At 42.0% G+C, this 26,604-nt stretch overlaps 1 protein-coding gene across 1 annotated transcript; it reads left to right on the top strand.

The window, feature by feature from the left end:
* Positions 1-633: 633 nt before the first annotated feature.
* On the top strand, positions 634-24,337 carry KDM4A (lysine demethylase 4A). The gene is made up of 19 exons (XM_057425839.1): positions 634-793; positions 1,552-1,745; positions 3,188-3,237; positions 3,768-3,871; positions 4,990-5,127; positions 6,090-6,340; positions 6,985-7,175; positions 8,448-8,809; positions 10,513-10,633; positions 11,249-11,427; positions 13,936-14,140; positions 14,430-14,506; positions 15,240-15,295; positions 16,048-16,156; positions 17,071-17,259; positions 17,976-18,146; positions 18,630-18,749; positions 19,374-19,466; positions 21,425-24,337. The coding sequence occupies exons 2-19, from the start codon at positions 1,660-1,662 to the stop codon at positions 21,563-21,565; spliced, it is 2,643 nt and encodes an 880-aa protein (XP_057281822.1). The 5' UTR covers positions 634-793; positions 1,552-1,659; the 3' UTR covers positions 21,566-24,337.
* The last annotated feature ends 2,267 nt before the right edge of the window (positions 24,338-26,604 follow it).

The following is a 26,604-nucleotide window of genomic DNA, read 5'->3' as shown; positions in this document are numbered from 1 at the left end:
ATCTTGCAAGAGCAGTACACATCAGTTATCTTAGGATTCTGTTTCTCTAATAGAGTAATTTAATGAAAATTACTCTTTTATGCTATATATGTAATTGTCTGGAGTACATATGTATACACATATTAAATAGGTGTCAAGTGTAAACTTGATCCCTCAGTTCTGCAGAAAGAGGCCAATATATAGCTAGCAGGGAATGGAGATCAAGAGCAGGTATTTTGTTGATAAACAGAGTATGCTTGACCAGTTCACCAGCAGGTGAGGCTGAAAATGGTTGTTACACTTACAGTGGCAGAAAACATTGGTTTTGTTGGTTTGGGTTTTTTTTTAAGCTGTTCTTTGTATCATTTCTGGGTTTGATTATGTTCTTCCTTGCTAAGTAGCAACAACCAGAAAATTAAATTGTTCAGACCGAGAGAAGTGCGCAAAGCAAAAATGAAAGCAAGCTGAGAAATGGTGAAAGTAATTTTCTTCCTGATCCTTTGTTCCCAAGTCTCACAGAAACAGAGCTGTGGCTGCTTTCACTGCTTTTCTGGGAGTTAGGGTAGGGGTCTGGCTAATAATCATGCATTGGGTATTTTTATTGTAGTTTTTGCTTCTTTCAGTGGTGAAAACCACTGGTTTAGACTCACCAGTTATCAAACTGCAAAGTCTTCAGTATCTTTGTTGGGGTTTTTTCAGGTACTGCACACCCCGCTACACGGACTTTGAAGACCTTGAACGAAAATACTGGAAGAACCTTACGTTCAACGCCCCTATCTACGGTGCTGATGTTAATGGCACACTTTATGACAAGGTAGGAAAACTCTGTTGGTTTTCAGGTAAAGGTTATCCTTGTGTATCACATTTCAGAAATGCTAATGTAGCATTTGACTCATGACTTTTTCTGAAAGAGATAATGATAGTCTAAACATGAGTTCCAGCTTCTAAAGCAGGCAGAAATGCAGTAAACTTTATGTTTATAATGTACTTTCTATTTAACCCAGATAATCTAGGCTAATAGAGGTCACAATGAACCTTTGTTAGCACTTCAGTATAATATAGTTCAGTTCAAGAAAAGAAAAACTGCTGTTGCCTAAGTGTTGCTTTTATGCTGCTTTGTCCTCAAAGGCTTATGAGCATTGGAAGTGTTGATCAGTGAACATGCAGTGCTTTGGTATCCACTAGTGCATATATTTTTGTGGGACAGCTCTGCAGCCATTGTGTGCTAGGATAATAAACATTATAAAAGGGCATGCATTCTGCTTGCTAGTCTTCTAAATTATGTTGATTTACTCTTTTAAAAAAGATGTTTGGAATGAAAAGTGTTCAAGAGGTTTCAGACATCGGCTCAAGCTCACGCTGTTCTCTGGTGACTAGTAAACAATCAGTATCTAAGCTAGCATCATGCAAAACTTTTGTTTTACTTGAGCTACCTTGGTTTGAGCTATGCCAGTAGATGATTTGTCTTGTTACGCTGTTTCACAAGTGTCTGATAGCTTTTGTAACTGTCATTTTAGTTGTGTGGTTCCGTTCTTCATAATGTACGTTTAACACGAGGCTTCTGTTTTGCAGCATGTAGATGCATGGAATATTGGCAGATTGAACACAATCCTCGATATCGTGGAGAATGAAAGTGGCATCACCATTGAGGGAGTGAATACTCCTTACCTGTATTTTGGCATGTGGAAAACTTCCTTTGCTTGGCATACCGAGGACATGGATCTCTACAGTATTAATTACTTGCATTTTGGGGAACCCAAGTCATGGTAAGATTTTTCTAGGGAAGCTTCTAGGTGTAGAAAAACAATACTGTGAAACATTGGAGTCAGTGTCATGGAGTTCAGAGAGTTGAATTGACTAAAGGAATTGCCATCCCTCCAGTGTTGCACTGCAGTTGTATCTGGTGACAAGAACACTAGAAATTGTAAGAAACTGCAGAGCAGTGCATGTCCTCAGTAGCATTTGTTTGGTTACCTTCTAGAAAGTCCATTTGCTGTCCTGATGTAAAATGTTCCTCAGAATTGTAATATGCAATAGGGCCAGAACTTGGAAAACTTGTTTATGATTTCCTGAGGCTCTAAAATGACCATACAGAGGTAATACACCTGTTGTCATGCAGGCAGTAGGAAAACAGTCAAACAGATTTTGAAATGTAGCTATTTATCACAGATCTAAAAGCAGGCTGGTGGATCTTGCTGAGTGGTTCATCCATGGTCTGAGTTTTCATGACTGTTTGTAGGGGAGGCTCCCAAATTTTTCTGTAGCATGGGTTGCATTTTAAGAGTGAATCATTCCCTTCTGTTCACAAATAAATTTCTCAAGCAACTTAACAATTGTTTCCATGACACTTCTGTTGGAAGCTAGTATTTTTGGCTGCCTTTTAGTACAACTTTGAAGTAAAAAATAATAGCTAGTGCCACGTGACCAGTGAACAAACCAATGCAGTGACAATTGCATGGGAACATGAAACAATAGTTAGGTCTGATAAACCTGGTGGCTATTGCTTCTTTCACAGTAGTACGTGGAAGAAGTTAGCTTTACGGATACTGTAGTCTGATTTGTTTAAGGAGCTCTATTCTATTTATTTAAGAAGGAACTAACAAGCACTCCATATTCTAGAATGAAAGCAAGTTAAGTAGGTGGGTTTATTTACTGTAGTCAAACCAACTAGGAGTTTTGTGGCACCCTTGGAAAGGTGAGTACAGAGAGAGATACAGCCCCAAAGAGCACCGCAAGTTGTGTGCATGTTAAGGATGTGTCATTGTGTCTTAGTCCTGTTTTGGTCTGAGCAGCTGGAAGAGATGATTCTGTTTTCTCTCCTGGTCTGTGATCCTCCTTGCACTGAGTGTACTAGCGTTTGCACAGCTGTGAGCTGAAATGGGTCAGGAAGTGCTCTTCCCTTCCACAATTCATATTTTGGTGTAATTAAATACATAAGACTTTTTACTTCCTTGCCTGCCTAAGCACAAGTCAGCAGAGGAGATGGTCAGCTTTTGGCTCTTGATTTTTCTTGGGAGAGGTAAAAGTCCTTGATACAGTTTTATAGCTTTGTCTCATCAAACTTTGAAAGAGACGGTGTGGAGATGGAAGATCTTTTTCATTATTATTATAGGTAATTCATGCCTCAATGCCCATTTATGATTTCCTGTCTCACTTTGAGATTCTGTCATGTCAGTTGAACTTAACAGACTTGTTCTTATGCCTGCAGGTACTCTATTCCTCCAGAGCATGGGAAGCGACTGGAGAGACTTGCAAAAGGTAATCAGGCAATTCATGACCTGTATTTTGTGGAAGGTGGGATGTACAGCTTCAGTGGGTTTCAGCCTTTTTAGAGTACAGCATGCCTGTAATGTTTGTAAGAGCACAGGCTGGCAGACTGAACTGATAAGTTGCCTTTTAGAATATAGATTATATTATTTCTGAGTGTCTATTTGTGTATACACACAAGAGAAATGTCATATTACAAATAATGCAGTTGTGGGCTGTCTGACCTTTAATGAGAAAATCCTCAACTATTGATGATTAGGAGTGGAAGGTTATAGCCAAGGGAAGAGCCTTCGGCGTGCAGTCTTCCATATGCTCTTTCAGACTAGCATCTGTTAAAGATAAATCTCCAGGACTTGTCCTTTTTCTTCAGGATGCAAGCTAGCACACTTCAAATCAGGTGGTCCATACTTGCAGGCCTAGGGAAAAATACCGTTTAGGCAGTAACCTTTCCTAGAAATTACTGAAAAATTAATTTAATTCACAGCAGAACAGTAACATCTCTCCTTGCCTTTACTTCACAGGTTTCTTTCCAGGAAGTGCCCAAAGCTGTGAAGCATTTCTCCGCCACAAGATGACCCTCATCTCTCCATCTATCTTGAAGAAATACGGCATCCCATTTGATAAGGTGTGGAGAAATAATCATGATTGTACCAGCTCAGTCAAGACATTCATGCAGCCCTGTCTCATCTCTAGCAGCAGTCAAGAGCAGACACTTAGAGAGGAAAACAGGAACAGGGAGGGTATAACACAATCCTTTCCCACTGTGCCACCATTTATCTGGCACTTGGGCCTCAAAGAGTTTGATGTTTGGTTTTTTTTTAACTTAAAACTATACACAACATCCTGTGTTAGATGGGATCAGCTTCACAGCTTAGCTGTGTAGTCAGTGAAGAGAGATTGCTCTTTTTTTGTTTCAGATTTGTCCCCTCCTAAGTTTGCTTGATGTGATCTGCTTCCTCAATAGAAAGTATGGCTTGTTCCCTATTGTGTTTTTTTTTATTACATTAATAATGTTGTAGATGTCCTCACTTTCCGAGGTGATAACCTGCCACCCACTTTCCCCCCCACGCGCACACATTGAAGATCTAGTCTTTGAGTCCTTACTCAGAAGTACTGTCACACTCGGTCGGTTGTCATGAACCTTGTTAGACAGTGGGGGTCTGTTGAAGGGCAGCAGTGGAAAGCTGATCTAGAGTTGCATTTGAATATGAATAGTGAAAGGAAACAGTAGCAGATTTCCACGTTGTGCATGAGTAGTAATTTTAATTGGCCTTAGATACTGTTCAGCAAAACCTGTAGCTGATACAGACACCTTTATGACCTTCAGATAGCTAATCACAGAGTATTCTCCCTGGCAGTGTTCAAGGCCAGGTTGGACAGAGCCTTTGGTGACATGACCTAGTGTGAGGTGTCTCTGCCCATGGCAGGGGGATTGAAACTAGATGATCTTAAGGTCCTTTCCAACCCAAACTGTTCTATGATTTTGTGCTATTTTGACCAGTCATGTTTTAGTAAAAGACTGTTGAGTGTTGCTTTCCAGTAAGCAGATATTAACATAAGTAGGAGAATGGTAAAGGTAAGTAAGTGCCATATCTGTCCATTGCAGGAAGTAGTTCCAACCATCATCTGTGGGTCGGGGTTTCAGATATACTGCATGTGGCATGCAAGAGCTCCTTTTATTCAGAGACATCAAGTAAACTCTTAAGCTGTGAATAACTGTGTGATGTCTCAACTGTCTTCTAGGTGACACAGGAGGCTGGAGAGTTCATGATAACCTTTCCTTATAGTTATCATGCCGGCTTTAATCATGGTTTTAACTGTGCTGAATCTACCAACTTTGCTACTCTTCGGTGGATCGAGTATGGGAAGCAGTCTGTACTGGTAAGCAGTCTGTACTGTAAGCGGTCTATAGTGGTAGGTGGTCTGTTGCCATCAAGTAGGTTATTGCATACAAATAACCTATTGCGCTGCTGCTCGTTACATCCCCAGTGTTTGTTCTAAGGGAGTGAATTCAGTGCTTTTTCCACTTAAGATGTGATATTTGGTTTCTGATACAGTAACAGTGTTCAGTCAGCATCGTGTTTCATGTCCTTGTTTCAACTATGGATAGCATATAACAGGATTTTTAGCTTTATGTGGATCAAGTGAGGCTTCAAAGAGAGGGAGGGACTGGTTGTCTTACCAAAGATGAAAGGGTATGCTTAGTGGTCAGGACTCACCAGTATTTTGTCTGGTATTTTAACTGTGATTTATTGATTGTTCAGCCTGGAAGTATGCCTTTGGTAACTTAAGTCATTTATCAAAGTAAATGTCTTGGCTGAACCTTTAGACTGGATGGTGTTATATCCCTGTAGAGGTGCCTTATGAACATGCCTTATATTTTCAGAACTTACATTGAAGTTCTAGTTCTAGTACAACTAGTGCTTTGAAGCACTAGTTGTAACCATGTCCAGATGGGAAGGACCTCTGCTACTCTGAGTAGGCCCAGTTTGTATGGCTCTGATTTCCTCATTAGGGTCTCTGGTTTTGCTGGCTTTTTTTATATGAGCTCATTTTAAAGTAGTCATCTACCAGCAACTCTGTAAATAGGCTGATGAGGGTGAGCTTGCTTTCTTCATTATTGTGATAACATCTGTTCTGTTGGTTTTGCTGGCTTCTCTGCCCAGTTCTTAGTAACTTAATGTACACCCTTTTGATTTGCTGGGAAGGTCTTGAGAGTTCTGAGGCTCAGTTACATGTAACTGTAGGATTCTTTAGTTACGCTCCTGAAAGCAAAATGAGAAGGAGTGCAGAGTAGAATTGTTGAGTATGTGGCCTTACTTGCATATTTTCTGTGATTTAAGTGCTCGTGTCGGAAGGACATGGTGAAGATCTCCATGGATGTGTTTGTGAGGAAGTACCAGCCAGATCGTTACAAGCTTTGGAAAGCCGGGAAGGATGTGACTGTCATTGACCATGCTCTTCCAACCCCAGAGGCAGCAGAGTTCCTTAAAGGGGATCTCATGCAAAGAGTCAAGAATGGGAAACAGTGTGCTGAAGAAATGGAAATAGGAGAGGTGTGTAAAAACGAAGTGGACGAGGATGAGACAAAAAGGTAATGCTTTATGTAGTCCTCTGCTTTTTCATTGGATTATTAGAAATTGGACCCAGCTTAATTGAATATTTGCCATTCTGACAGAACAGCAGCAGTCAGAGTTAGCAATAATCTGTTTCCTGGGAATGGGGTATACTCTTAATTTATTTTTATATTTTTTTACTGTTTGGGTCCCCATTGGTGAGAGTCTGCATTAGACAGGAAATGCACCAGCTTGGAAGGTAGTTCTTCATCTTTGGACAGACATCCAAAGCCTGGATTGGAAGTGTGCATCGTACACTGGGAGGCCAGAAATAAAAGGGAGTGCACTGGGATCATGGGGCAGTGCTTGCTAGCAGATTCCAGTTCTGTCAGTGCTGCAGGCTGCAACATCAATTCCTGGTTACTGAAGGCGGGCAGGCGAATTATCCTACATTTCACAGTTAAATTTTTCAGCCAGTGTTAGTTACTGTTCCTAAAGCTGTCTTTGGTGGTGCTCCTGTAAAGGCAAAGAAAACACTTCAGAATAATTTGGAAACTGTTTGGCTTCCCAGGTGCTGTTTCATAAAGCACCGATCCAAACCAGGCTGTATTTTGTGTAGCCAGGCAGAAATTCAACATGCTTACATGTTCAGTAACCTGACATATGGAATTGTCTTCTGCAGCATCCCCAAGCATCGCATAGGAACAAAAAGGCACAGGGTCTGCCTGGAAGTGCCTCAGGAGGTGAGTGAGAGTGAGGCCTTCCCCAAGGAGGAGCTGAGCTCTGCACAGTGTGAAACAGACATGTCAGAGCCTTGTGAGAAACCTGCGAGTGAAGTTGTGCAGCAGGGTGAACAAAGGGTCAAGCTTCCAGGTAATCATTCCTCAAGCTTTATCACGGTACAAGGGGACAGGGTATTTTTCTTCAGTGAGTGACGCTGCTAGAGCTGAATCTGGGGCACTCTTTCATGTGATGCTAGTCGGCAGGATGTTGTCATGTCCAAAAACTCAGACACAAGTTTGTCAGGCCAAGGCAAGCACTTCAGAAATTTACTGTCATGAGACCTGAAATATTCCCTTTTGATTTTTCAAGACCAGAGGATGCATCTTGGATGATTTTATGCTGTGCCTGTTAGTCTGATTTGTCTGACATTTCTGCGACTGGCTCGAGTAAATGAAATAACCACAGCTTGAACTATTAGCTTTTGTGGCCTACCTATGGATAACTCCCTAGTGAGAACTATGTAAAACAAATTGCTGGGGGAGAACAAAGGTGTAGGCAGCCATCCTGTGGCTGCTGCATTGATTGACAGACCAGGTGGGTCATGGAGATGTTGCCTTTCAGCTGAACTAAAGCGGACAGGAGGTATTACATGTGACTTGCTTCATAAATAGTATTCCTAGGTTTTGATTTTGCTCTTTTATTTTGCTTGCCTGCATACAGAAGTGTGTTGGATGCCTCAGTAGCCCAGGGTCCTCTGTATTCCTGTTGTGTACTGTGACCTGTTTATGGAAATTGCTTAGTAAAACATATGCAGACTTCCTCATGGTATGGGTCGAGTATGCTGTGTAGATGTTTTATTTGTAATTTTGTAATAAATAGGCTGGAGGAAAAATAATATGGCTTGTAACGGATTGGATTATTCTTGTTTGTAAGGGAGAAGCAAGGGGCCTATGGAACAATGTAGGAACAGGGCAAACATGTCATTCCTCCCTCTGTTACTCTGTTTTCCAGGCCTTCACAGCTTGTATTTCATAACCTTCTGTTGGTTTGTGGGGTTTTATTTTTCTGTTGAGTCTCCCATGAACCCTTGTAACCTCTTACCCACAGCATCATGTAGCCAGGAGTTGAGCTCTTTAGCTACACGGTATAAAGGATCATCTCTGTTTATTTTGAGCTCACTGTCTGCTGTTTTGTTTGATGAACCTCAGTTCTTATACTGGAAAAGGCAATGAGCAGATGCTTTTATTCTCTCTCTCGCTAAGCCCACCCATGATTTTATAGGTGTTTGAATTAATGACCTACTCTTTATATGACTCAATGTTTCTTTTTTATGTGCAGTAGTTTGCTTTTCTGTTTGGCTTTGTGCAAATGGTCTCTCTGCTGCCCAGACTTTTTCTGAAGTCATTATATCCTTTCTTCTAGATCATGTGGACTCAGCAAAATTTGAAGAACTGAAAACAGTGAATCTTGAGGAGGAGGAAGAGGAAGAACAAGAAGCAGCTGCACTGGATCTCTCCATTTCACATGCTTCAAATTCCACTTCAGTGTTGCCAACTGCAAAGCAGAGTGCAACGCCCAGTGTTCAGTCCAGCTCGCCTGCGTATTCTGGTTCCTCAGACTCTGAATTGACTGATCTGTTGGCAAAACGAACTGTTCCTGGGCCAGCTGGGGTGCTCACAGTCCACAGCTATGCTAAGGGAGATGCCAGTGGATCTGACACTGAGCAGACTTCAGGAAAGAAAGCCAGCGCCACCGCCAGTGTGAGTGAGCAAGAACTGGCAGAGGTATGAATGGCAGGAATACTGAAAGACTGAACTATTTGGTCATGGATTTGCTGTGACAGAACTTCCTATCTGTGCAGATTATCTTTTCATTCCATTGGTGTTTGCATAGCAGGTTGCTTAGGTGTTAATGTGGGTTATAATACCTATGGGGTTTGCTAAAAAAAAAAAAAAAAATCAACAAACCAGTCTTACCTCTTCTAGAAAACAATCCTTGCTTTGAGAACTTCTTTGAATTATTTAAGTGCTTTCAGGAAAAGGGTAGCTTGGTGGTTTTGAAACGGGAGTGTTACAGGCTGAGTCAGTTCTTTCTATGGTAATAGACACCTTTTTGTACCTAAAATTAATGTAGTTCAATCCAGCCTTTATTATGACCACATTAAGATGTTTGAGGGGCTTTTTATATAAAATCATCTACATTTATATGTCCCTTAAAATATACAGAACAAAAATTACTGATTGGGAGAACGTAAGCGTTTAAGAACTCCCAGCGAATGTTTCATTAGACACCCAAGAGAAGGCTGTAATACTTAAAATCTTACTTGCTGGTGTCTTTTCAAATTATTTTGTTTTCTTCTTTAAATCTGTGTTTAGAGACTGGGAGTTCAGTAATGATTCTTCAAAATTCAGGAATCACAGAAATGGAACAGCAAAGAGGCAAATCTTTTGATAATTAAGCTGAAATTAAGCAAGAGTTCTGATGGATATTTAAACTAAAGAAATTCTGTTGCTGGTACTGACGTCTCCATTGCATATGCCATACAGGGAAAAGGTGAAATTTTCAAAGGGCATACATGGCTTTTCCCAGTATGGTGTGTTTCAAAACAAATTTTCCGTTAAATGTTAACTGGGAATGCTGATTTCCATTTGAATAAAAGCATTTCTGCTTCTTAGAAGGCTTGTAGCCAGCTCTGTAGGAGATCAGAGGTAATGACTGTTATGCTGTCCTCTGGCTTCTTTTATGAAAAGATTTTAAAAGATGTGAGGTGTGTTTAAGATTTGCTTCTGCTTTCAAAGGAATAACATTAAAAAAAAAAGGAGGCAGGGTGTTCTTACCTACTGAGAGACTTCCTGAGCTGTTAAAATCATGCCCTTTATTGCCTTGCTTGTCAGGTCGGTAGTAATTTTGTCAGTGTGTCACTTGTTTTTTACATATGGGAAGGGGAAATCACTATTGTTGTAGTCTCCTTCCAGTCTTGTCAGTGCAAATAATCAGCAGAGAGGGTGAAAGTTTCATTTGCTTAAAATAAGTCAGTGAGACTTCATTGGCAGCTTGAACTGTACATGGGTTTTATTATTTTATTTTTAAATTTGAGATTTTTTTTTTTTAAGTTTACACAGAGGATTTCTGCAGAATGCATGAGACTTCTTATAGAACCATTCAACTTGTCTGTCTTTGGTTTTGCCTTTTACACGATTCTAATATAAACAGACTTGCATAAAATGCTACACTGGAATCCGTGAAAAGTCTCTGTTCTAACGGCTCAGCAGAGGTAGTAAAGCTCTACCTGGTTTTCCATATCAAGAGCTAAGAGCAGTTCTTTCAAAAAGTTAGTTCAGAGCTGAAGTTAGTTTCTCAGAAGTGAAATCATGAAAGCATGTGTACACTTTGTGGAGGTCTCTTTAAGTTCAAAATAAGTTCCTTTTAAAAGTAGTGTCAAAGGGACATGTGCTAATTGAGTGTTGAATTGCTTCTCCTTGTCCAGGCAGCAAAGGAATACATAAGATCACTGAAGGAGAGTAAGAAGTCCAAGGGTCGTCGCCAGCCATTGAGCAAGCTCCCACGCCATCACCCACTCTTGGTTAAGGACTGCATTAGTGATGATGGTAACTAAGCCTTGTGCTCTTTGGGGAACTGTAGAGAGGATCTTAGCTTCTGCTGTGTGAGGTATTCCATTAAGTAATTGGCAGTAACCAGGAGTCAGCAAGGAGTCTGCATCCTACACAAGGATCTTACCTCATTTTTTTTGTGCTCACATCATTAAAATTGTCTCTTGCATGGTGTCTTCTTTCTTTCCTCTTCCATTCTTCAGAGTCACAGCTCTGAAAGGAAGATTAAACTAGTACCAGAGATTTGCATAAGTACACCCATCTTAGAGCATTCTAATAATTGATGTAAATATTAATGATTTAAAACAAACAACACACAAACAAAAAATCCAACAGTACCAGATTCTTTGGCTGACAGCCTTAGTCTTGATTTGGAGCTGGTGCTGTTCTCACAGTAAGCCTGTCTTATGTCTGTACGGTTGCTGTGTTCGTAGAAGCCTCTTAAAAAGGATAAAAAGGAGACCAAGCTACTGGTTCCCGTCACGCTTCTGTCAGTTTGATTTCTGTCAGTCTTTCATCTCCATTCATAACTTTGCGTTATTTAGTTTCATTTGGAAGAAGGGTATCTATGAAAGTACACATAATCACTGAGTTATTGATCTCTTATCACAGAGGCATCGGAGCAGCTAACTCCTGAAGAAGAGGCTGAGGAGACAGAAGCATGGGCCAAGCCACTTAGCCAGCTGTGGCAGAATCGGCCACCAAATTTTGAGGCTGAAAAAGAATACAATCGGATCATGGCTCAGCAGTCTCCCCACTGTGCTGTTTGTATGCTCTTCCAGACCTACCAGGTATATAGACCAAGTCTGTTAGTGTTACCATGGGGATAACTGGAGAGGTTGCTGCTGTGGTGCATAGTTTTAAAACCATCATTTTGCGTATTTCCAGTTAACAAAAGCTGTATCAGTGTTGCAGTCTTCCCAAGGAATTGTTCCAGGAGAGCACAGTTGGGAACCTCGCAACACCTGTGAGGGCCTGTTTGTGGGTTCCCAGAAGCTTGCTCAGCTGTTCAGCAGAAGCTTTTGTCTGTGGCTTTTGCTTGAGCCACTGAATGGAGCTCAAATGTTGCTTCAACTGACAATAAAATCCCATTTCTCTTTTCCAGACTTTCAGTTCTACACTTAAAAACAACACTTTAACTCCACTCATATTACATGGTCTCTGGGGAGCTGGCAAGAAAGAGAACCTTTTACTTAAAAGGATTTAGGGTTGTGTTTGTGGATAGAAAGCTGTCTCGGAGTATATCTGGCAAGTGGAAATGGGCTTTAACAAAGTGCAGCTGTAGCAATGCATAGCTTGGGGTTGGTTGCAGAACCTCTTTGTCATGTTGATTGAATGCTTAGGCAGGAGTCCCATACTGAATTTTTTGGTGTGCCTCAGCTTGTAAGGTAGCTTGAATAGTTATCTGATTGTGTGTTAGACCTGCAATTTAGAGATACTTTTCCCTTTCTATATGCTAAAAATATTTGATTCATCTGAGATTGCTGTGATGGCACTAGAAATATGTTCACCACAGTTTTGGTGAGGGTTTCTATTGTGTATAGTTCCTAATTTCCATAAAACCCATAAACCATAGTTTCAGTTCAATCTTGCTATTTCTGTCTGAGGGTAGATTCTTGTCAGAAGCTGCATAGTACCTGGGGATTTCACTAGTGCTGACAGTGTATAAAGTTAACAGTTTGTCAACAGTTTAAGTTCTGTGAGTTTCTTTTTTCCGTTCTAGATGCTGTTAAGCAGAAAACTCTAGCTGCAGGTTTCCAAATGTCTGTCCGCACCATGCAGTGAAGCAGAAACACTTCCGAGTTTTGAGCTGTGGTTAGGTTCTTCGTTCCAACTTCAGAACGTCTATTGCAAGCCTGGGAACTCACTTCAGTTACCCATTCAAATAAAAAATCAGCACAAAATGCCAGGCAAATACTCAGTTTTCCTTTGTGAAGAAGAAAAGTATCTAGCTGCTTGGTGGGGAAAAGAACGTTCCATTTTCTTCAACTTTGTTACAGATTTCCTTTGGTCATCTTCATTAGGCATTGTAGTGATAGGACACAGGGTAATGGGTTAAAACTTCAACAGGGGAAGTTTAGATTGGATATAAGGAGGTAGTTCTTTACTGTGAGGGTGGTGAGGCACTGGAATGGGTTTCCCAGGGAAGTTGGGTTGCCCAGTGAATGCTCCATCCCTGGCAGTGTTCAAGGCCAGGTTGGACAGAGCCTTGGGTGACATGGTTTAGTGTGAGTTGTCCCTGCCCATGCAGGGGGGTTGGAACTGGATGATCTTAAGGTCCTTTTCAACCCTAACTATTCTATGATTCTATGATTTAGTCTTTTGCTTGACATGCAGTGTTCAGAGTGAATCAATAAGTTTTACAGAATCTGAATAAACAAGACTTGTTGAAAACATGTCAGTTTCCTTCCAACTGTGATCCTTAGCTGGACTTTCTTTCCTATCTTTTGATGCACTGTAGGAGGGACAGTGCAGCTTCATTCTGTTGCTGCAATTTCTGCTAATAATATTTTTAAAAGATCAAGCAAACTACTTCGTGGTGGCCTATGAGGTACAAAAGATGATATGAAACTTTTCTTCAAAGAGAAAGATTAATTTCTTTTTAACTGTTAAGAATGGTAACTTTAATGTGTCGTGGTTTAATGTCGTGGAGCATACCTGTGTAAACTTTGCGTGTAATTGCTGTTTGGTTTTGCATTGGTTTAGATGAACAGATTCCAAAAGATTAGCCTGAAAGTCTCCCGAGCTTTAACTGGGAAACTACATTTTTAGTCTGCTGCTTATTTCCCAGGAACAAATTAGTTTGAAAGCCCATTAGACTTGTTTAGAGCTATGCTAGTTAAAAATTACAGGGATTGCAGTAGATACCTATTTGTGTGATCATAATCCTCCCATACTGAGGTAAGATAAATGTACAGTGTCGGATAGCAGTGTTGGTATCCTCTGTATTAAGGGGTGGGGGAATGCAGCAGAGGAGTTGAGCATAGAACATGAGGTGGGCTTGGTGTTTCTATCTCTTCTGTCAGAAGAGATGCAGTTTGATCTTGTTGCTCTTTAGAGGGATACAGTTCAGAACTTACGTTTTAGCCATTTTGGCAGAAAATAATTTCATTCTGAAGCTGCAGTGTCTGAGGATTTTATAAACTTAACTATATTTTCACCTAACCTACTAACTCTTTAATCTTTCAGCACCTTTATTCTTTCTTTAAAGTGGATATATGTATGGAATAATGGGTGAGTAAAGATGATGTGAAACAGTTTTACTTGTAAAACTGAAATTCCTTGTCCATCTGTTACAGGCAGAGTGTGGAGGCAACAGTCAAAGCTCTGGAGTTACTCCAGCTGCAGTGGATGGGAAGATCCGAACCAAACCCCTGATTCCTGAGATGTGCTTTACTGCAACTGGCTGCAGCACTGACCTCAATCTTTCAACCCCCTACTTAGAGGAAGATGGAACCAGCATACTCATCACCTGCAGGAACTGCCATGTCTGTGTTCATGCGAGTGAGTGCATCCAGACCTGATCCTTAACTCTAGTGTTCTCTGTAGTAAGTCTGTCCACATAGCAAGCCTCTACCAGTATATGTAATGTACAAGTAGACTAACTTCAGCCCTTTTCTGAATGGTATGTATTCGAGTGCTGGCCATTGAAATACAGAGTTAGCTGCATGGATAACTTCAAATATCTGTATCACCCTGAGGCTCATTGATTTTAATTCCTGCTTTACTTCTTGGTCCTAGGGGAATGGGTCTGAGTTTAGGTAACCTCCTGACTGAGATATGTCTGGTTTAGGTTGTTATGGTGTATCCCCTGACAAGGCCACTGAAGACTGGATGTGCTCCAGATGTACAGAAAATGCCTTAGAAGAGGTAAAGTTTCTCCTAAGATTCTTACAGACGGAGCCTGGCATATCTGGGAACCTGGTTACAAAGTTCATTTCCATAGTGGTGTTGGTTTGGGATTATTTTGTTCTCTCCTGTGGATAGAAGGCAATTCAGAATATGTTTGGGAGTCAGTCTGTTGCATTTTGGTGCTTTTTAAGCTGTAACAGTATATCCTTTTAAGTAGTGCAAAGCTGCTGAGCTCACTTGGGTCTTGGGAAGATGTTCTGCATGAGTGAGGCAATTAGCTCCATTGTCTGTCTTAATTTATGGTAGCTACTATTTCTAAAACAGTAACTTCTGTTAATAACTGGGGAGGTGTGTGCATATGAAGAAAACAAGAAGAACGGGATTCCGTCAGAAAGCTCTAGATCAGCAGAACAGGTTAAACTTTCAAACTGTCTTTGCTCATGGCTTTCCAGATCCTTTTACACATCCTCAAAGGAGATAGGATATTACAGTTGTAAAAGGAATCTGTAACAAGCAAGTTAAACAAGTCTTCAGTGGTAGTTCTACTTGCTTTCACAGACTTGGAGTCTATATTTGTTGCCCTAAAGGCAGCAGCTTTTGAGAGCTAAAGGGTTGATCTGCACAAGGGAGTTCTCTTCTGACACTGAAACTATTGTCTTCTTCTGGGTATGCGTTTTGAGGGGGAAGTTCTGAAGCAAGTGTACTGCTCTGGACTTCACTCTTACAGCTAATGCTTTCTTCCTCATGCCAGGACTGCTGTTTGTGTTCATTACGAGGAGGAGCACTGCAGAGAGCCAATGATGACAAGTGAGTGTTCCAGATTTTTTGATCTTAAGGGAGAGACTCAATTCCTAAGTAGGTGAGGGTAAGCTAGTAAAAGCCAGTGTCTGCATTTGATGTAACACCACCTTTCATATTCTGTGTTACATGATAATATAATATCATATATTAGGTGATAAAGTGTGTTTGTTGCATTCACACACAGCAATCTTTGTCTCTTCAGGTAGTGCCATACTAATGCTTTTGGTTGCTTAGCATTTTATAGCACAGAGGTGTAATGTGCAGAGGTGTAAATGTACCACATAAAAATGAGGTTTCTGATGAGATGACATCTTTCAGTACCTTCTCACAAAGGATTTTGGTTACTCCATGTAATGTGCTGTGGCTATGGAGACGAATTACAACCATTGCTTTAAGTAGAACAGCATACTGAAATTCAGTCTACTTCTGCAGCAGGTATACTGCATACAGCTGCCTGTTCTGTGTTGTCCTATCAGGCAGGCTTTTATAATGCAGGCATTCAACCAGCCCTAGCCAAACTGAATTGTTCTCCTGTTAGCCTGTTAGTAGTACAATGGAAGTGTGAAGAAGTCTTGGGTTTGCCCCACATGTGCCCAGTTACTAGCAGTAGGAAGGAAGATTACACTGCTGCTTCTCAGAGGCTATTTATTGTGATTTATGTGGCAAACTTCAACAGACCTGTATTTACTTAAGCTCCAGAACATCCTCTGTCTGCCTAATGCATATTAATTTCTTTTTCCCCTCTCCTGTCCTGACAGATGGGTTCATGTGATGTGTGCTGTAGCTGTACTGGAGGCAAAATTTGTGAACATTGCCGAGCGGAGTCCTGTAGATGTTGGCAAAATTCCCCTGCAACGTTTCAGACTGGTAAGGATGTGCTTCACTGGTGGGGTTTCAGAGTGTCTCTCCAGTCTGTTCAGAATCTGGAAGACTTTTGCTCATCCCTGCAAACCCAAAGTCATCTCTCCAGACTGAACAGTTTGATCTGCACTGTTCTTTGTGTGGGGGAATAGCAATTGTCCCTGTTGCCATTTCTTGATTCTTTCCCTGTTTTAGTATATATTTATTTGGATAAGAAGCTGGTAAGGGGGCACAGTTTTCAGTATGTGGCAAATGACATTTATGCAGTGTTACAATGGTGATTTTTGTTGTTGTTACTTTTAGAATCCCTAGTATGTAGCTTGCTTTATTATTGATTGCTGTTGAGCATTGAAGTGCTTCAGGATATGCGAGGCATTTGTGTAATGGGTGAATATCTTCTGCAACAAAGCAGCTGTAATTAACTCTTCTAACAGCTCACTTAGAGGGGAAAAATATTTTAACTGCTTTGCATATGCTAATACATTACAGATAACATTCTTTTCCTACAATAGCCCATCAGGCGTGACCCAGGAGTAGTTGGGCCACTAGTGGTAGTGACGGAATTTTAACTGTTAATTCTCTGGTCTTTGCCCATTATTGTAATCTTGTTGTTTGTCTTTCTAAACTTTAGCCAGGTGCTGAAAGGCCCTGTTGACTTCAGAGCATTATAGGATGATTTAATCAAAGATCTCCCATTGCTAGCATCCTTCGGTTGCATGCTTTGTGCATGTTGAGCAGCAGGCATTTAATGTACATTGGTTTTGGCTATGGGTTTACTTTATGAATTATTGCCTTGTCATAAGCTAGAACTGGTAGCCTTCTGCTGCTTTTTAATCAGAAAGTAGCAGTGCTCTCACAGGACCAGCTAGCCATTTGTGTGGAGTAAAAGCTAGTTTAAACCTCTAGTTTCCTGTCCACAGAAATGCATCTTCTGCAAGAAACGAAGAAAGAGAATTGCAGGTTGCTGTGTACAGTGCTCACATGGTCGGTGTCCCACATCCTTTCATGTCAGCTGTGCCCAAGCAGCAGGAGTCATGATGCAGCCTGATGACTGGCCATTTGTTGTCTTCATTACCTGCTTCAGGCATAAGATTCCATCTCAGTCAGAGGTGGGTAGATGGATGATTCCCTGGAATTTGAACTGCAGGATCTTGGAGGGACTGAAAAGTTTTAGATTGTGGGATTGATTCTTTCAATTCTTCATTGAAGGCTGTCTCACAATGTTCAGTGTAATCTAACTGGTGTTGGATTCTGATCTCAACCTTGCTGCTGCTCTGAGTGACCTTAGTGAGATCTTTTATTCTATTTTGGTTTGCCGCCCAGAAGCATTCAGAGCATTACATCCCTCCTGTGGTTGTTGTAATGAGAAATAATAGCGCTTTTTATATGTTAATATAAAATACATGGTGTTAACAGCTGTGATGTTAGGAGTTAATGCTGGGACTCCAGCAGGCTGCATCAGTGGTCATTGAATTTCTTAAGTGATTGATTAGTTTATAAAGTTTTCATGTAGCTATTTTAGTTATCAAAACCACAACAATCTATTAGAGAATATTTACTGTAAAGGCCTTGCATTGCTCTGAAGAATGATAGCTTAATTTACTAAGTAACTTAAAGGACAGCAGCATCTAACAGATCAGGCTTTAAGCATGTGAAAGTCCACAGGCAGAACTTTTCTAAAAGTGCTGCTGATAGTATCTTGAGTAGAGTTACTCATCCTGAGCTGAATTTTGCTTCCTTGTCTGCCAGCACTGGAGCTGTGGTCCTCAACTCATTCTTTATGGAGTCATTGTGTAAAAAATTCCTTTTTTTTTTCTCTTCTCAGCGAGCTAAGGCTGCACTCCAGGATCTGTCACCTGGACAGATAGTCATCAGCAAGCACAAGAATGGTCGCTTCTATCAATGTGAAGTGGTCAGCCTTGCAAAGGAGATTTTCTACGAGGTTAACTTTGATGATGGTTCATTCAGCGACAACCTGTATCCGGAGGACATTGTGGTATGTCGTGCAGTGGGAGTCTGGCTCCAGTAGAGGGCACATGACGCGAGGCAATTCTTGCTGCTACAGAGGAGATACACCAGGGCATTTGGTAACTGTTCCAACCCTAGGTTGGACTGTGGCTGAGATGTGCTGCAAGATGTCGTTAATGAGTCTAAACTGAGGACACATAGGAACAGGTGTAACAGGGAGTGCAGCTCATCTCTGGCTACTTAGCAGTGGTAGGTCTGAAAGAAGACTTGCTGATACTTGTATACCATTTTTGCATGAAGTACATTGAAGCTGGGCCCACTTTTGGGATTTAAAGATGGATGATATGCATGGATGTGTCTCAGCCTAGTTCTTCATCCCTAAAATAGAGTAATTGTCGGGGTGGTGTGCACTGTGACTGGGATGGACTCCCTGGGGGATTGCTGAATCTTCACATAAGGAAGCTGCTTACCCTACTCCTTGTCTCTCCCACCTTTCTCATTCATGCTGTAGAGTCGAGACTGTCTTCAGTTAGGTCCCCCTGCCGAAGGGGAAGTTGTACAGGTGAGATGGACAGATGGACAAGTTTACGGAGCCAAGTTTGTTGCATCACATGCCATCCAGATGTACCAGGTACAGAACTGAAGCTGTTTATGATAACGGGGCTGTTCTTAAAGCCAGCAGAGCTATGGGAGAGTCACACGTAAACACTTCAGGGGAAGTTACTCAGTGTTGTCAGCAATGCCAGATGCTGGTTAACAGTCACTGGTGTTGAAAGCAAAGTTGGTTGCTTGTAGCTCTACTCCTGTCTGGCTACCTACATGAAAGTGTCAGCTTCTGAAAAATTCCTGGTCTGTAATTCTTCTGCAAATTCTGTTCCTATAGGTTAAACTACCTAAAATAAGTTTGGGTTTGCTTTTCTCTATTCAGTAAGTGCATCATGCCTTACACACTTCCAAAAGGTGCAAGGTTCAGGCCCTATTAAAGTGACCAGCCAGGCTGTCTTGTCAGGTTGTCAGGTATTACAAGAATATGCCAAAACTTCCTGGGCTGCTTTATTTGTCATGGGATTGGTGAGGTTCTGGTTCAAGTCTGTTGGCAGTGTGCATACCTACACATGTATCTTATAAAATTCAAGTGGTAGAAGATTATTTCATGGGAGCCCTCTGTGGGGAGCAGAAGGCAAGTTCTGGGTAGCTTTGGGAGGGTTCTAACTTCTGAGACTTCTGGAAGAACAACTTCTGTTTTTTCTTCCAGGTGGAATTTGAAGATGGGTCACAGCTGATGGTGAAAAGGGATGATGTATATACTCTTGACGAGGAACTTCCTAAGAGAGTGAAGTCAAGGCTGGTAGGTAAACAGGGTACAGACTTCTACTAAAGAAGCTCATGTAACTTAGAATCATAGAATAGTTAGGGTTGGAAAGGACCTTAAGATCATCAAGTTCCAACCCCCCTGCCATGGGCAGGGACACCTCACACTAAACCATATCACCCAAGGCTTCGTCCTGCCTGGTCTTGAAGGCTGCCAGGGATGGAGCATTCACAGCCTCCCTGGGCAAACTTCATTTGTCCTTGGACAGCAAGCTGAGAGCATGGCAGCAACAGATTACAATCTCCTGCTCTCAGTTGTTATGAAACTTGGTTGATCAGGCTACAGAAGAAAGCTCTCACTCTGGAGTGACTTTAATTCTCCGTCTGCAGTGATGGGAGCTTATAGTTAGTGTTTGGGACAGCACTTTGACACCCTTTCATGCCTGTATTTGTAAGTCTCATTGTCTACTCCCATTACAAAGAATGGCCAAGCTCCTTCCCTTATGCTTTGTTTGGAAAAGCTCCTGATAGGGTGGCATTAAGAGAGCTGGGCACCTTAAAATTGTAAAATAATTCAGGTGGGAAAGGAGCTCTGCAGGCCTCTGTCCAGTCACCTGTTCCAAGCAGGGGTAACTTTGAAGTCAGATAAGGTTGCTCAGGTCTCCAGTCAGGTTTTGATTATCTCCAAGGATGGAGATCCCGCAGCCCCTCTGGGATCTGTTCCGTTGCTTTATGCTTCCTGCTATAAAATACCTAACTATGGACACCATGCTAGGGTATCTTGCTTTACAGCATGATCATGCATACCTTAATGCAGAATCTGTTAAAGGTTAAGGGAAGAACCATAGAATAGTTAGGGTTGGAAAGGACCTTAAGATCATCTAGTTCCAACCCCCTGCCACGGGCAGGGACACCTCACACTAAACCATCTCACCCAAGGCTCTGTCCAACCTGGCCTTGAACACTGCCAGGGATGGAGCATTCACAACTTCCCTGGGCAACCCATTCCAGTGCCTCACCACCCTCACAGTGAAGAACTTCTTCCTTATATCCAATCTAAACTTCCCCTGTTTAAATTTTAACCCATTACCCCTTGTCCTATCACTACAGTCCCTAATGAAGAGTCCCTCCCCAGCATCCCTATAGCCCCCCTTCAGATACTGGAAGGCTGCTTTGAGGTCTCCACGCAGCCTTCTCTTCTCCAGGCTGAACAGCCCCAACTTTCTCAGCCTGTCTTAATACAGGAGGTGCTCCAGTCCCCTGATCATCCTCATGGCCCTCATCTGGACTTGTTCCAACAGTTCCATGTCCTTTTTATGTTAAGGACACCAGAACTGCACACAATACTCCAGGTGAGGTCTCATGAGAGCAGAGTAAAGGGGCAGGATCATCCCCTTCCACCTGCTGGTCGTGCTCCTTTTTGATGCAGCCCAGGATACAGTTGGCTTTCTGGGCTGCGAGTGCACACTGAAGCTGGCTCATGTTCATTTTCTCCTCAGCCAGCACCCCCCAAGTCCTTCTCCGCAGGGCTGCTCTGAATCTCTTCTCTGCCCAACCTGTAGCTGTGCCTGGGGTTGCTCCAACCCAGGTGTAGGACCCTGCACTTGGCATGGAAAGTATCATAGATAAACCCTGTGACCAGGTGTTTAGACACGCCTGCCCCATAAGGCACAAAATGTACTAGACTGCTTGAAAGTTAAAACAGATGAGTGTGTTCATTCTTTCAAGAGACTGCTTGTGAACTTAAATTAGCTGCTCAGTTAAATTTGAAACCTGGCATTCTTTAGATCTCTGATTACAGTTTATTTAAACTTATCCCCAGACTTTTCGGTTTGGTTTCTTAAATATTTTTCTCCTTGTGTTTGGTCAGTTTTTGAAGAAGGCTGAATGTTCCCAAGTGTCCTGACTTGGTTCTTCCTTACATGCAGTAGGCAGATGTGGAGGCAGAAATTTGACCTGTGTTCTAGTGACTAATTCTGCTTTTTGTCTCTTTAGTCAATAGCTTCAGATATGCGCTTCACAGAGATCTTTGCAGAGAAGGAGGTCAGACAAGAGAGGAAGAGACAGAGAGTGATCAATTCACGCTACCGTGAAGATTACATTGAACCTGCATTGTACCGGGCCATCATGGAGTAAGCGCTTCCTGTGGCAGAGGAAGAAGATTCTCGCCTCTCCCAAGGATTTAAACGTTCCAGTACAACAGGCCATATTTGGATGCTTTGAATCCAGGGGGTTTTGTTGTTGAGTTTGGTTTTTTTGTTTGTTTGTTTGTTTTTTTGTAAGGAAGCTAAAAAGCTGATGCTGTGCAGTAGCTGGAAGGCAGCTGTTGGATAGTGAAACAGATCCCATTTGCTGAATCTGATGCCTGCAGACTCTTGGTCTGAAGTTGGGTCCTTACTGAATAAGCCAGCTTTGGGGGTGTTGCTTTCATCTCGTCAAGCAGCCTTGCTTTTTTTATTAGAGACAATTTTGAGAGGTGGCAAACTCTTTTGGGAGTTATAGCCAGGAATCTTGGCAGCTGCAGAATAGTACAGTTTATTGTTTTAATTGAATAATGTTCCTGTATTTTGGGAGTCTCCCTGGTGACCACACCTGGGCTTGAGCAGGCAGTATTACTGGTGCTTGAAATTGAACCTTTTTTTATATTTATATCCCATCTTTTTGTCACAAGCAGCTTCAGTCTCTTCTTTCTCAGCACCTCCTTTCTGAGGTAGGCTGGTCAGATCCAAGCAAATAGGAGGTGCTTGTGTGAACAGGTGAAATGTGAAATTGAATCCTACAGGACAAATTATTTAACCCTCCATTTAATATTTTTATTCTGATGCTTCTTTTGACTTACTCAATCTTAAGTTTACTTGTAATAGTATGTGCCTCAGAATCAGTGAAATCTGTCTGGAGCCCTGCACGGTGCAGCCTTCTAACAAGAACAGGCATTCAGCTCCCAATAGACATTCAGCTCCCAAAGAGTGAGTTTTAAATTTCTCCCTGTCCCCTCTAGGGCAATAGTGACCAAAGGGGCAGAGTCCTAACTCTCCCTTCTTGAAATCCAAGCATCACAGTATTGGTGATGACAGGGCAGTGGTATCTGAAGCAGTGCAGTACCTCTTGTGTGGCAGCGCTGTCTGTCTTGTGGCTGCAGGCTTTTGCTTGCAATAGCTAATATTGGGTCTGGGACACAGAAAGCATGCACTGAACTGTATGTATTACTGAAGGGCTGTGCAGTGCTCTTCTGAAGCAGGAGTGCTTCTGTGTTCCTGCCTGGCAAAGGTTACCACATGTTTTTATAGAGTGTTAGTAGGGCACATCTCAGTTGTGTTGGAAAGAACTTGCTACCCCAGCAATTGGAAGCTGAGTTAAGCTGGGTAGTAGGTGTACCTGGAAGATGAGCCAACTTGCTCCTAGTAATTTAAGCATTAACACACCACAATAGGAGCTCTGTAAATGCATGTTCCTTTCCCATTCCGTAGGAAAGGGATTTTAGGCTGTGGAGCAGATTGGCCACCTTCTTTTTGCATGGAAAGATGGGTTGATTTTTCCTGCTGGAGAAAACTACGGTTATGTGTTCTCCAGAAACAGTTCAAGAGGAGAATTTTCTAGTGAAACAGACCTAACGCATCCCTGCTTCTATAGGGACATGGCAATGTGTCTGCAAAGTCTGGATTTGTAACTTGTTTCCTTTTGTTACATAGGAACGCTATAAACCAAACTCTTCCGAAACCCCGGTGCATCGATTTGTGATTAGCAATAAAATGTAGTATTGTGTAGTGATACAACTCTTGATCAGAAAAGAAATAAACTACAGCTTTTATAAAGAAAAATCTTACTTAGCCCTACATTTTTATAGGGTCAGGAGGCTGATACGAGTAGCAAAGATTTGCACAACCACTGTTTTGCATAGAGGTATTCTGTCCCATTTTTGTGGTGAAATACCTTGTTCATCAGTATTGGAAGGCTTAAGCAGATTCTGAAAGGAGATAGCAGCTTTCCTTTATGGCTTTTTTTTCTTTTTCCCATGTCCACAACTCCTGGTCTCAGGGTATTAAATAGTTTTCTGATGAAGGGGATAGTTGGTTTGATAAAACTAGAATCTCAAGACCAGAGTCTAGTAGCTGCAGTTACTCTGGTCTAGGCAATGGGAACGAAATTGCACTTTGATGTCTTAGCTTGTACATAAGCCTCTGTGAAGTGATGTGTTGTGAGCATGGAGAAGAGCTGGCAGAGCCTTAAACTTTCCTCTGTTCTGTCAGAGTTCAGTTGGTATTAACTTCTCATAGGCTGAACAATACCTGTATAATACCAAAAAACACACTCTTTGTATCATCTGCCATTCTCTCTCTGGAGAAAAGGCATCTGTGTTCAGGCTTTCTTCCCAAACTGCCATATAACTTAAATGCACCTTTTAGGTGCCATGTGCTACCTGTGCTGCAAACGCTTGGCTCAGCAGCTTCATCCTAAAAAAATAACAGCTGGATTTGTTTGGAGTGCTGTTGTTCAGCTGCAGCAGGTTTTGCCATCCACCTCGTAACAGTATTGTGTGACTCTGAAGAGCTCCTTTGTCTGGTATTTGTTCTAGAAGAGGAGCTTTGTTATGCTGCATTTTCTGTGGGCTCCAGATCTGCTCTTGTCAGTTGGCTGCACTGTGTTGGAAACTGCTGCCATCCTGCTCTCCCGAGACAAAGGGCCTTCCCAGTTTTCCCATCAGTTCTTGTGCTGCACCGTTCAAATGTGAGCATACTTTACCTACTGCAGTGATTGAACTGCATTTTTGCTTCTCCATGAACTTACAGTTGGTGCCCCTGATGTTTGAGGGGTGTGTGTTATTTGACTTGGCAAAAACAATTGGTTTTATGGCTTGAGGTATAACAGGTAGCAATAAAAGCTCTGTACAGAGCAGCTGTCTCAAAGGTACACGTGCTTTCCATTACCTGTACTTTGATCTTGATTGTTAATAATTTTCTCAAGTGGTTTGTTTTGTTTTGGCAGTGTGTTTATCCCCGTTACAGCATCATTCCAGTGTGGGCAAAGTGCTGCCAGAGTGTCAGCTAGGTGGGTGCTTCTTGAATGTGTTCAGTAGGAAATCATACTCACTATACCCCACAGGAGCTCTGGTGGCCCTTCGTTAGGTCCATTGTAGGTGATGCTGCAGGCAGTTGACCTTCTCACTTCACTTTTCAAGAAGCTTCTGTTTGTGAGTGGTTCAAGTTGGACCCATAAAAAGCATTTTTAGTATAAACAAATAGCAGCTTGCCCTTAATTCAAGATGAACTTGGCAAGCTAGTGATTACTTTTCATAATGTTGAAGAAGGTGACTGTATTCTTTGTGGAGTGCCTGATTGCAGTCATGTTTCTGCTTGTGGGTGGACTTCTAGGAGACCTTTCTCCATCAGCAGACCCCTCAGATGACTGGAGACAGTGCTGTCAGTAGCAGGACCCACTCTCCTCACTCCTTCTCTGGCTTCCCAGTGTTTTGAGCTGGGTTGAATTGATTCTGCACTGTTTGAGGAGCACAGCCGCATATCCCAAGGTTTCCAATTCCCATATCCCAAGGTTTCTCTATTCTTCTGTTCTCTAATTGGGCTCCTGTTGTCTGACATGTCTGCAGTTGTGCTTGTTTCTTTTTTGATGCAAACATGGGATGAAGTCAAGACTCGATTAGCCTGTGTGTTGTTTTCAGTTTGATGGAGTAATAAATTTAAATTCCAAATGGACAATTTGTAAACTAATTTAAGAACTATAGCAATGTAACTTGGAAATTCTCATCATGCTTCTAATTTTTCTATCAGCACTGTTCCTTTCTAATACTCATCTTCTTAACATTTATCCAGTGAGTTCTCGGGTGTCTTTCAGCGATTCTAAGTGGAGTTCTGTTATCTAAGGACTTCGTCCAGCGTGGCTGTTCAACTAGAGCAGGGACAGAGCCACAAAGTCATCCCTTCTCATTGAAGTACAGACCTGAGACATCTGCAGTAAGAGCTGAGTTGCCTTAGGTTCCCTTTGTAGCTGAGAGTGGCAGTGCCAGAAGAGGAGTCATCAGAAAAATCTTACCTGGCTGCAGAGTCAAACAGTTCTCTTCTTTACTTTGGTGTTGACTCTTGGATTTCACAGTGCTGGTTAAGACTTGCTGAACTGGCAGTCAGGGAAAGGAGAGTTTTCTACTTTAGCTCAGGGATTTTTGTTACTGATCCACCAAATGACCTTCACTAAATTGCTTATTCACTGTAGTATTATTCCAGCCCCTATCTTTGGAACCTACAGGGCCAGGTATTCCTGGAGTATCTTTTGTAGTTTGGGACAATGTTAAAGTCTCCTTTTCCCTAACAAATCTGTAGACATTGCACATAACCTTTAAATGTGTGTATTTAGGTTAAAGCATATGGTATTTTAGTTTCAACATGAACAATTTGGGGTATTGCTAAAAGTCAAAAGAAGCCTTTTTCTTCTTTTCCCATAATCATTCTTCTTTGCATTGCTGTTAGAGCTGTTCAGCAGCTTCAGATGAATGAAGAGTGCAGCACATCGGGGGGGTGAGTGTGTTGTTGCTTGGTTCCAGTAGTGAGCAGAGCTGAGGGTGTGTATCAGAGGTTTCCTTGCACCTCACCAGAATGGTCTACAGAGGAATGGGAAACACTCATCTGATTGCTGTCTTTGGAGAAACCTGTGGCAGATCCACACGGAGACGTTGCCACAGCCTTGCTGCAGCGTGAGTAATGTGAGGATGCTGAAGTGAAAACTGTTCTGACAGCACCTAGGGAGCAAGGGAAATGTGTGGGAAGGTACTGGAAAAAGATTATAATGGAGTAGTATGTGTGTTAATTTCTAGCCAAAACTGAGTGAAGGTAGGAGAGCATGAACAGAGATGTCCTTGGCCTGTAATTCTGTGTATAAGGGAAGTTCTCACTTCTATGAACAGTTCTAGTGGGGACTTAGTCTCATGGAAGTCACTGCCTGGTGTACCCAGTGTGAGCCACTTACGCTGCGAGAGGGCACAGCCAGCACTCCAGGAACTGGGATGCTCTCGTCTTTAACACCACTGCTGGCTGAAGGAATTGCTGCCTCCTCACAAAGCTGTAGGTGAGGTGGTTGGCTGATGTGCTGGGATGTTCTCATCCCCAGCCTGAAGTCTTCCATCTAGGGTTAAGGAGAAACTTGGTTTTGCAACTCAGTCTCATGTCCAA

Source organism: Pezoporus wallicus, unplaced genomic scaffold (assembly GCF_028554395.1).
Source record: "Pezoporus wallicus isolate ANWC-B61680 ecotype Strahan unplaced genomic scaffold, APGP_CSIRO_Pwel_v1 contig_13480, whole genome shotgun sequence".
In the NCBI taxonomy this organism is placed as follows: domain Eukaryota; kingdom Metazoa; phylum Chordata; class Aves; order Psittaciformes; family Psittacidae; genus Pezoporus; species Pezoporus wallicus.
This window is presented reverse-complemented; position numbering and strand designations above follow the sequence as displayed.